At 48.0% G+C, this 11,615-nt stretch overlaps 1 protein-coding gene across 4 annotated transcripts in view; it reads left to right on the top strand.

Annotated features, from left to right (window-relative positions):
* Positions 1-6,335, top strand: part of LOC112256941 (synaptosomal-associated protein 25-B) — an 89,372-nt gene extending 83,037 nt beyond the window's left edge. For all 4 annotated transcript variants that reach the window (XM_024430536.2, XM_042325182.1, XM_024430534.2 and 1 more), the window contains 3 exons: positions 4,894-5,013; positions 5,131-5,275; positions 5,442-6,335. In XM_024430536.2, coding sequence (XP_024286304.1) covers positions 4,894-5,013; positions 5,131-5,275; positions 5,442-5,504 — 328 coding nt within the window. In that variant the 3' untranslated portion in view covers positions 5,505-6,335. The remainder of the gene's footprint in view (positions 1-4,893; positions 5,014-5,130; positions 5,276-5,441) is intronic.
* The last annotated feature ends 5,280 nt before the right edge of the window (positions 6,336-11,615 follow it).

The following is an 11,615-nucleotide window of genomic DNA, read 5'->3' as shown; positions in this document are numbered from 1 at the left end:
GCATGACCTGATTCCTGCTGTTGTTTACTCATCAGTCATGTGCAGTAGGCCTACAGTACGATTTAGCACCTGATTCCTGATTCCTGCTGTTGTTTAGCATGACTCCTGCTGTTGTTTGCTCATCAGTCATGTGCAGTAGGCCTACAGTACATGACCTTTCCTGCTGTTGTTTGCTCAGTCATGTGCAGTAGGCCTGATTTAGCATGACCTGATTCCTGCTGTTGTTTGCTCATCAGTCATGTGCAGTAGGCCTACAGTACGATTTAGCAAGACCTGATTCCTGCTGTTGTTTGCTCATCAGTCATGTGCAGTAGGCCTACAGTTTAGCATGACCTGATTCCTGCTGTTGTTTGCTCATCAGTCATTTATCAGTCATGTGCAGTAGGCCTATGACCTGATTCCTGCTGTTGTTTACTCATCAGTCATCATGTGCAGTAGGCCTACAGTACGATTTAGCATGACCTGATTCCTGCTGTTGTTTGCTCATCAGTCATGTGCAGTAGGCCTACAGTACGATTTAGCACGACCTGATTCCTGCTGTTGTTTGCTCATCAGTCATGTGCATGAACATGCTGCCCAACGCTTTCTATGCGAATACATGACAGACAAACACAGCAACAGACACAGAGTTTCTTTTCTCGCTGTTGCATTCACCATATAGTGTTACATGCTGTTTGGTGGACACATACAAACCTTGGACAGTGACACACAAAGCAATAGATAAAGACCACTCATTTGACTCATTCCTACCAAAAGAACGATCCCGATCGTTTACATTTGATGAGGTATTGAAACAAACTGCTTAGTGGGAAGCTAATGGTCTTATGTTTGTTTTGAGATTTACGCATCTAACTTTGAACTTTACTTTGAACATATATCTTCTAAAGCTCAAGTTAAGTGTTCAAATCTCAAGTCAGAATTCGGGTCCTGAAATGATAGACCTAGGACCTACGGTATGTTGTTGTGTATGGTTCATGTGTGTTGAAACAGGAGGAACTGAAGCATTTCAGGAAGTTCAGTTTTATGTTCACAATGTTGTGTGAAATTTCATTAGTATTTAGAAGTCACATACACTACATGGCCAAAAGTATGTGGACACCTGCTCCTCGAACATTCTCATTCCAAAATCATGGGCATTAATATGGAGTTGGTCCCCCCTTTGCTGAAATAACAGCCTCCACTCTTCTGGGAAGGCTTTCCACTAAATGTTGGAACATTTCTGCAGGGACTTGCTTCCGTTCAGCCACGAGCATAAGTGGCTGAACTGATGTTGGGTGATTAGGCCAGGCTCACAGTCGGCATTCTAATTCATCCCAAAGGTGTTCGAAGGGGTTGAGGTCAGAGCTCTGTCAAGTTCTTCCACATCGATCTCAACAAACAATTTTTTGTACTTTTTTTATTTTAGGGTACTTTTTACCCCTTTTTCTCCCCAATTTCGTGATATCCAATTGGTAGATACAGTCTTGTCCCATCGCTGCAACTCCCGTACGGACTAGGGAGAGGCGAAGGTTGAGAGCCGTGTCTCCTCCGAAATACGACTCCGCCAAGCTGGACTGCTTCTTGGCACACTGCTTGCTTAACCCGGATGCCAGCCACACCGATGTGTCAGAGGAAACACTGTACAGCTGGCGGCTGAAGTCAGCGTCCATGCGCCCGGCCCACCACAAGGAGTCGCTAGAGAGAAATGAGACAAGGACATTGTCAAGGACATCACAGCCGGACAAACCCTCCCCTAACCCGGATGACGCTGGGCCAATTGTGCGCCGCTTCATGGGCCTACCGGTCACGGCCGCCTGCAACACAACCCGGGATCGAACCCGGATCTGTAGTGACGCCTCTATAGCACTGCGATGCGGTTCCTTAGACAGCTGCGCCACTTTGCAGGTGACAAACCATTTCTGTATGGACCTCGCTTTGTGCATGGGGGCATTGTCATGCTGAAATGGGAAAAGGTCTTCCCCAAACTCTTGCCACAAAGTTGGAAGCCCAGAATGGTCTAGAAAGTAATTGTATGCTGTAGAGTTAAGATTTCCCTTCCCTGAAACTAAGGGGCTTTCCCTGAAACAGCCCCAGACCATTTAGCGTTCTCCTGGCATCCGCCAAAATCAGATTCATCAGTTGGACTGCCAGATGGTGAAGCGTGATTCATCACTCCAGAGAACGTGTTTATACTGCTCCAGGGTCCAATGGCAGCGAGCTTTACACCACTCCAGCCGACACCTGGTATTGCGCATGGGGATCTTAGGCTTGTGTGCAGCTGCTCGGCCATGGAAACGCATTTCATGAAGCTCCCGACGAACATGCTGGCGTTGCTTCCAGAGGTCAGTCTGGAACTCGGCAGAGTGTGTTGCAACTGAGGACAGACGATTTTTACAAGCTACACGCTTCAACACTCGGCGGTTTCATTCTGTGAGCTTGTATGGCCTACCACTTCGCGGCTGAGTCGTTGATGCTCCTTGACGTTTCCACTTCACTATAACAGCACTTACAGTTGATCGGGGCAGTTCTAGCAGGGCAGAAATTTGACAAACTGACTTGTTGGAAAGGTGGCATCCTATGATGGGATGATGATAGGATGCCACGTTGAGAGTCACTGAGCTCTGCAGTAAGGCCATTTTATTCCAGACGTTTGTCTCTGGAGATTGCACGGCTGTGTGCTCGAATTTATACACCTGTCAGAATGGGTGTGGCTGAGGTAGCCGAATCCACTAAGTTGAAGGAGTGTCCACATACTTTTGTATATATAGTGTACCTCTTCTCAAGACAATTTACCATCATAGGAATAGTTTATATTTCAAAGCTATTGTTTTATGCATATTTAACTGCTGTGGTGAGCGACAATCAAAAATGTCTAAAAAGTCCAAGTGATTTTAAACCGAACTTCACTTCCTAGAATGTTTTTCTTTCTCTATATTGTACAAAACAGGTGTGTGTGTGTACATTATGTGCACATGTTTGCACACATGTGTGTGTGTGTGTGGTTATGGGGTGTGAATGGATAGTACCTAAGGAGCCACTGCAAATCCAAACTATGGCCTCTGAGTCATGTTCTGAGGCAAAGCCTTTTCTGTGTCCATAACATAATGTCCATATCATTATGTTCATTAGTGTTGTCTATGTATTTTCCTTTACTTACAGTTGCGGGCACCAAAAAGATATATTTAAAAAGAATATGTTTTTATTTTTTACAAATGATCACTTGCACCGTGTTACACATATTGCACCAATGATTCTTCTAGCAGCACGGCATGACCTAACTTTTTAGTGTCCCGCATCTGAAAAAAATGTATAAATAAACTTTACTTTTATCATATGTATTTATTTATCTACTTCCATGTCGTTCTGTAATTCAGTATCATTAACTATCATGTTCTGGTTTATTTCTGATTGTGATCTAAACTGATTTCCTCCAGTAACCAGAGGGTGTGGATATGATGCGTCTCCCTGTCTGTCTTCCTGTCTCCCTGTATGTCTTCCTGTATGTCTTCCTGTCTCACTGTCTGTCTTCCTGTCTGTCTTCCTGTCTCCCTGTATGTCTTCCTGTCTCACTGTCTGTCTTCCTGTCTCCCTGTCTGTCTTCCTGTCTCCTGTATGTCTTCCTGTCTCACTGTCTGTCTTCCTGTCTCCCTGTCTGTCTTCCTGTCTCCCTGTATGTCTTCCTGTCTCACTGTCTGTCTTCCTGTCTGTCTTCCTGTCTCCCTGTCTGTCTTCCTGTCTCCCTGTATGTCTTCCTGTCTCACTGTCTGTCTTCCTGTCTCCCTGTCTGTCTTCCTGTCTCCCTGTATGTCTTCCTGTCTCACTGTCTGTCTTCCTGTCTGTCTTCCTGTCTCCCTGTATGTCTTCCTGTCTCACTGTCTGTCTTCCTGTCTGTCTTCCTCTCTCTCCGTCTGTCTTCCTGTCTGTCTTCCTGTCTCCCTGTCTGTCTTCCTGTCTCCCTGTCTGTCTTCCTTTCTCCCTGTCTCTCCTCCCGTCTCCCTGTCTCTCCTCCCGTCTCCCTGTCTCTCCTCCCGTCTCCCTGTCTGTCTTCCTGTCTGTCTTCCTGTCTCCCTGTCTGTCTTCCTGTCTCCCCGTCTGTCTTCCTTTCTCCCTGTCTCTCCTCCCGTCTCCCTGTCTGTCTTCCTGTCTCCCCGTCTGTCTTCCTTTCTCCCTGTCTCTCCTCCCGTCTCCCTGTCTGTCTTCCTGTCTCCCAGTCTGTCTGTGTCTGTCTGTCTGTGTTGTCTTCTGCTCGGTGTTCTGTGTGTTTAATGTGTCTGTGTTGGTGGGAGGGTTTATGTCTCCTCTATCTACAAGTCTATAAAGGACCCCTTTCTATCAACCACAAACACAGTAAATACACTAGAATTCAATTGATCAGTAGGCCTACTCGGATCCGTTATTCATTGATAGACCTAACATATATAACATATATATGTCCCGAAGATATCAATGGTATGCTGTGTTGGCATGCTGCCTAAGATATCATTGGTATGCTGTGTTGGTGGGCGACCTTAGATATCATTGGTATGCTGTGTTGGCATGCTGCCTAAGATATCATTGGTATGCTGTGTTGGTGGGCTGCCTAAGATATCATTGGTATGCTGTGTTGGCATGCTGCCTAAGATATCATTGGTATGCTGTGTTGGCATGCTGCCTTAGATATCATTGGTATGCTGTGTTGGCATGCTGCCTAAGATATCATTGGTATGCTGTGTTGGCATGCTGCCTTAGATATCATTGGTATGCTGTGTTGGCATGCTGCCTTAGATATCATTGGTATGCTGTGTTGGTGGGCTGCCTTGCTGTCACTATGCATGGCTTTGTCATATTTATATTACATCAAATTACAGTTTACATGCACACAAGCACACACACTTACTCACCTACACAGACCCTGACTGGTACGTGTCCCTGCAGGATAAAGGGTGGGGGCCAGGCATGGGGGGCCAACCAGGATGGAGTAGTGAACAGTCAGCCAGGGGCCCGTGTGGTGGACGAACGTGAACAGATGGCAATCAGTGGGGGCTTCATCCGCAGGTGAGTGTGTTCCTGTATTAGTAAGAGTGTGTGTGTGCGCATGTGTGTGTGTGTGGACTCCCTCTGCCACTCCGAAGCTACCGTTAGTTTCATGGAATATCTGATGTGTGTTTCCAGGGTAACAGACGATGCCCGGGAGAATGAGATGGATGAGAACCTGGAGCAGGTGGGCGGGATCATCGGTAACCTGCGTCACATGGCCCTGGACATGGGCAACGAGATCGACACCCAGAACCGGCAGATCGACAGGATCATGGACAAGGTACTGTCCATTACGTTGACGATGGCAAATCATTCCATACATTTTCAGTGTTAGCGATTGGCAGCCCATCCTTGAGTTTGACAATCCAAAGATTTATCCATTGGTAGTTGATTGCTTGAATGATTTATCATCTCAATTCTCTCTCTCTCTCTCTCTCTCTCCTCAGGCTGATTCCAACAAGACCAGGATTGATGAAGCCAACCAGCGCGCCACGAAGATGTTAGGCTAAGCTGCAGCGACAAGTGCTTTAAACCCCCCCCCGTCACCCCGTCACCCCGTCACCCCTGCACCCCTCTCAAGCATGTCATGGGGTGGTGCGAACATGCTTTTATCATGGGACTTTTGCTGCGTTCATAACCAAGTGGGAAGGTGGTATTTACCACTTAGGACTGGAGAAAAAATCCACTTGAACGCCCCTCCAACTGGTAATTACTAGTGGGTAACACGTCTATCATCCCTGAGCTCCCACATGGTGACCTCTTGAGGTCACCTACTAAGGAAATTGCCTCTATAACAGCATTTTCGGCAGTTAAATGTAACATTTATTTATAAAAATACATATATTCATATGATTTTTGAACAGTTTGCAAGCATGATGGCTGTACTTTTAGTGTATGGTTGACTCAGCTTGTTGGCAATTAGCCAATCTGCATTTCTCAACGTGGCCAAAGCATGTGAACCAACTAGTATTTACAACTTCACAAATGGTAATTGCCAGCTTCTCACTTGGTAATGAATGTAGCATTACTCAGTAGGTTTGCACACATGCACATATCAGACTGCCCCTCTCCTCTTCTTCCTGTTGTAAATGTTGTTCTGTGTCATCGGTCTTTGGCTTTTATTAAAATGAGTCCTGGTTAATCGTCTCATCCTCTACCCTCCACTCTCTCTCCTCCTAAAGTTGTTCCTCTCCCCTCCACTCTCTCTCCTCCTAAAGTTGTTCCTCTACCGTCCACTCTCTCTCCTCCTAAAGTTGTTCCTCTACCGTCCACTCTCTCCCCTAACCTCCTAAAGTTGTTCCTCTCCCCTCCACTCTCTCTCCTCCTCCTAAAGTTGTTCCTCTCCCTCCACTCTCTCCTCCTCCTCCTAAAGTTGTTCCTCTACCCTCCACTCTCTCCCCTAACCTCCTAAAGGTGTTCCTCTCCCTCCACTCTCTCCTCCTAACCTCCTAAAGATGTTCCTCTACCCTCCACTCTCTCCTCCTAACCTCCTAAAGATGTTCCTCTACCCTCCACTCTCTCCTCCTAACCTCCTAAAGGTGTTCCTCTACCCTCCACTCTCTCCTCCTAACCTCCTAAAGATGTTCCTCTACCCTCCACTCTCTCCTCCTAACCTCCTAAAGGTGTTCCTCTACCCTCCACTCTCTCCTCCTAACCTCCTAAAGTCGTTCCTCTACCGTCCACTCTCTCCTCCTAACCTCCTAAAGTCGTTCCTCTACCGTCCACTCTCTCCTCCTAACCTCCTAAAGGTGTTCCTCTACCGTCCACTCTCTCCTCCTAACCTCCTAAAGATGTCCCTCTACCCTCCACTCTCTCTCCTCCTAAAGTTGTTCCCTCTCCCCTCCACTCTCTCTCCTAACCTCCTAAAGTTGTTCCTCTCCCCTTCACTCTCTCTCCTCCTAAAGTTGTTCCTCTACCCTCCACTCTCTCCTCCTAACCTCCTAAAGTTGTTCCTCTCCCCTCCACTCTCTCCTCCTAACCTCCTAAAGTTGTTCCTCTCCCCTCCACTCTCTCTCCTCCTAACCTCCTAAAGTCGTTCCTCTACCCTCCAATCTCTCTCCTCCTAAAGATGTTCCTCTCCCCTCCACTCTCTCTCCTCCTAAAGTTGTTCCTCTACCCTCCACCCTCTCTCCTCCTAAAGATGTCCCTCTACCCTCCACTCTCTCTCCTCCTAAAGATGTTCCTCTACCCTCCACCCTCTCTCCTCCTAAAGATGTCCCTCTACCCTCCACTCTCTCTCCTCCTAAAGATGTTCCTCTACCCTCCACCCTCTCTCCTCCTAAAGATGTCCCTCTACCCTCCACTCTCTCTCCTCCTAAAGTTGTTCCTCTACCCTCCACCCTCTCTCCTCCTAAAGATGTCCCTCTACCCTCCACTCTCTCTCCTCCTAAAGATGTTCCTCTACCCTCCACTCTCTCTCCTCCTAAAGTTGTTCCTCTACCCTCCACTCTCTCTCCTAAAGTTGTTCCTCTACCCTAAAAGTTGTTCCTCTACCCTCCACTCTCTCCTCCTAAAGATGTTCCTAAAAGTTGTTCCTCTACCCTCCACCCTCTCTCCTAAAGATGTCCTCCCCTCCACAGATGTTCCTCTACCCTCCACTCTCTCTCCTCCTAAAGATGTTCCTCTACCCTCCACTCTCTCTCCTCCTAAAGTTGTCCTCTACCCTCCAAAAGTCGTTCCTCTACCCTCCACTCTCTCTTCTCCTAAAGTTGTTCCTCTACCCTCCACTCTCTCCTCCTAACCTCCTAAAGTTGTTCCTCTCCCCTCCACTCTCTCTCCTCCTAAAGATGTCCCTCTACCCTCCACTCTCTCTCCTCCTAAAGATGTCCCTCTACCCTCCACTCTCTCCTCCTAACCTCCTAAAGTTGTTCCTCTCCCCTCCACTCTCTCTCCTCCTAAAGTTGTTCCTCTCCCTCCACTCTCTCTCCTCCTAAAGATGTTCCTCTCCCCTCCACTCTCTCTCCTCCTAAAGTTGTTCCTCTACCCTCCACTCTCTCTCCTCCTAAAGTTGTTCCTCTCCCCTCCACTCTCTCCTCCTAACCTCCTAAAGTTGTTCCTCTCCCCTCCACTCTCTCCTCCTAACCTCCTAAAGTTGTTCCTCTCCCCTCCACTCTCTCTCCTCCTAACCTCCTAAAGTCGTTCCTCTCCCCTCCACTCTCTCCTCCTAAAGATGTCCCTCTACCCTCCACTCTCTCTCCTCCTAAAGTTGTTCCTCTCCCCTCCACTCTCTCTCCTCCTAAAGTTATTCCTCTCCCCTCCACTCTCTCCTCTCCTCCTAAAGTTGTTCCTCTACCGTCCACTCTCTCCTCCTAACCTCCTAAAGTTGTTCCTCTCCCCTCCACTCTCTCTCCTCCACTAACCTCCTAAAGTTGTTCCTCTCCGTCCACTCTCTCCTCCTAACCTCCTAAAGTTGTTCCTCTCCCCTCCACTCTCTCTCCTCCTCCTAAAGTTGTTCCTCTCCCCTCCACTCTCTCTCCTCCTCCTCCTAAAGTTGTTCCTCTCTCTCCTCCTAAAGTTGTTCCTCTACCGTCCACTCTCTCCTCCTAACCTCCTAAAGTTGGTCCTCTCCCCTCCACTCTCTCCTCCTAAAGTTGTTCCTCTCCCCTCCACTCTCTCTCCTCCTAAAGTTGTTCCTCTACCCTCCACTCTCTCTCCTCCTAAAGTTGTTCCTCTCTCTCCTCCTAAAGTACATAGTGCTTCTTTGATGGCTTTAGGTCACTTGTGAAGATCTGTTTCTGTCTCACTTGTTTCCGTTTCTTTTTTTTTTATGTACAGTAGATATGTATTATATAAACTGTATTTACATCATTACTCTGATACGACGACTACTATTGCTTTACATGAGCCGGACACTGCGTCACTACATGTGGTTCCTTCAATAAGTCAGTGTTATGTCCATGTCAGACACTGGTGCTCTGTTGTTGTTGTTGTTGTTGTTGTTGTAATGCTAAAGGCGAAAAACTAACCATTACAAGTCCCTTCTCACAAAACATTGTCAACTTCCTCCCAGACTATCCCATTTTAAAATAAAATAGCCATTTGGATAATGTGCAACTGTACTGGGAACATGACCAGTGGTACATGTCTATTTCAGCCAGTCCCAGCCCCCTGGAGATGGGATGAGCTGGGAGGGGCTGGGAGGAGATGGAAGGGGCTGGGAGGAGATGGAAGGGGCTGGGAGGAGTTGGAAGGGGCTGGGTGGAGATGGAAGGGGCTGGGAGGAGATGGAAGGGGCTGGGAGGTGGGAGGGTCAGGAAGGTAGGAGGAGGTGGGAGGGGCTGGAAGGAGGTGGGAGGGGCTGGGAGGAGGTGGGAGGGGCTGGGAGGAGATGGAAGGGGATGGGAGGAGTTGGAAGGGGCTGGGAGGAGTTGGAAGGGGCTGGGAGGAGATGGAAGGGGCTGGGAGGAGATGGAAGGGGCTGGGAGGAGTTGGAAGGGGCTGGGAGGAGTTGGAAGGGGCTGGGAGGAGATGGAAGGGGCTGGAAGGAGGTGGGAGGGGCTGGGAGGAGTTGCAAGGGGCTGGGAGGAGTTGGAAGGGGCTGGGAGGAGGTGAGTGTCTGGGAGGAGGTGGGAATAGCTGGAAGGGGCTGGAAGGTGGGATGAGGTGGGAGGACTTGGGAGGTGGGAGGGGCAGGAAGGTAGGATGTGGTGGGAGGGGCTGGAAGGAAGTGGGAGGGGCTGGAAGGAGATGGGAGGGGCTGGAAAGACATGGGAGGGGATGAAAGCAAGTGAAAGAGGGAGAGAAGAACAACAACCAGTCTTTGATTACTTAACCCAGGTGGGCTCTAATGCAGTAGCAGCCATTCATGGTTGTCCGGCTCAACCTCTCTGTCTTACTCCCATTGATGTACAGTAGCCCCGTGTGTGTTATGCATGTCCGTCAGCAGATAGAACTCAACATCTTATGAATAAGACTAAACTCTATAAGTAACATCTGTAGGTAACACAGCATGCCCAGCAGTGTGTAGGACACTCGCATGCCGAGAGAATACCCTGCTTCCTGCCACTCTGCAATAGTGCCACTCTTTTTGTTCACACATATCTTTCCAGATTGTGACCATCGTTGTAAAATAATACGGGAAAAAATGCCAATAAAAACAACATAACTGTAGAACAAAAATGTATTTCTTTTTTAAAATTATTATTTCAAATGTATTAACTGTTGTGTCCTGGAGCACCAGGTAGCCTAGTGGTTAGAGTGTTGGGCCGTTAACTGGAAGGTTGTAGGATCACATCCCTGTAGCTGACAAGGTAAAAATCTGTCGTTCTGCCACTGAACAAGGCTGTTCCCTGGTAGGCTGTCATTGTAAATTCAAATTTGTTCTTAAGTGACTTGCCAGGTTAAATAAAAAAACTAGACTGGAGAAGGTAAAGACTGATACTACACACAGGCAACACTCCACATGAAAGGAAGGAGAGGACTGACATTACAATAATGGATATCCGCCTTGGCCTTAAAGTGGATTAGAGCTTGCTGTCACTAAGAACACACACTCCCCCCTCTCTCTTGCTTACACACACAAACAGCTCATCCCTGAATGTGATGAGACAGGCTGATATTTAAAAGTGGAGTCAAATAAAACAGACATTATAATTGACCATAATTGACCTTAATCCTAGACTCAAATATTGGAAGGAAAGAACCCCCAACATGTTTGGTACAGGGTTAGTTGACCAGTACACTAGCCCCAACATGTTTCAGACAGGGTTAGCTGACCAGTACACTAGCCCCAACATGTTTCAGACAGGGTTAGCTGACCAGTACACTAGCCCCAACATGTTTCAGACAGGGTTAGCTGACCAGTACACTAGCCCCAACATGTTTCAGACAGGGTTAGCTGACCAGTACACTAGCCCCAACATGTTTCAGACAGGGTTAGCTGACCAGTACACTAGCCCCAACATGTTTCAGACAGGGTTAGCTGACCAGTACACTAGCCCCAACATGTTTCAGACAGGGTTAGCTGACCAGTACACTAGCCCCAACATGTTTGGTACAGGGTTAGCTGACCAGTACACTAGCCCCAACATGTTTCAGACAGGGTTAGCAGACCAGTACACTAGCCCCAACATGTTTCAGACAGGGTTAGCTGACCAGTACACTAGCCCCAACATGTTTCAGACAGGGTTAGCTGACCAGTACACTAGCCCCAACATGTTTGGTAAAGGGTTAGCTGACCAGTACACTAGCCCCAACATGTTTGGTAGGGTTAGCTGACCAGTACACTAGCCCCAACATGTTTCAGACAGGGTTAGCTGACCAGTACACTAGCCCCAACATGTTTCAGACAGGGTTAGCTGACCAGTACACTAGCCCCAACATGTTTGGACAGGGTTAGCTGACCAGTACACTAGCCCCAACATGTTTCAGACAGGGTTAGCTGACCAGTACACTAGCCCCAACATGTTTCAGACAGGGTTAGCTGACCAGTACACTAGCCCCAACATGTTTGGACAGGGTTAGCTGACCAGTACACTAGCCCCAACATGTTTCAGACAGGGTTAGCTGACCAGTACACTAGCCCCAACATGTTTCAGACAGGGTTAGCTGACAAGTACACTAGCCCCAACATGTTTGGTACAGGGTTAGCTGACCAGTACACTAGCCCCAACATGTTTCAG

The sequence above is a fragment of the Oncorhynchus tshawytscha genome, linkage group LG08, assembly GCF_018296145.1.
Source record: "Oncorhynchus tshawytscha isolate Ot180627B linkage group LG08, Otsh_v2.0, whole genome shotgun sequence".
NCBI classification, from domain to species: Eukaryota; Metazoa; Chordata; class Actinopteri; order Salmoniformes; family Salmonidae; genus Oncorhynchus; species Oncorhynchus tshawytscha.
This window is presented reverse-complemented; position numbering and strand designations above follow the sequence as displayed.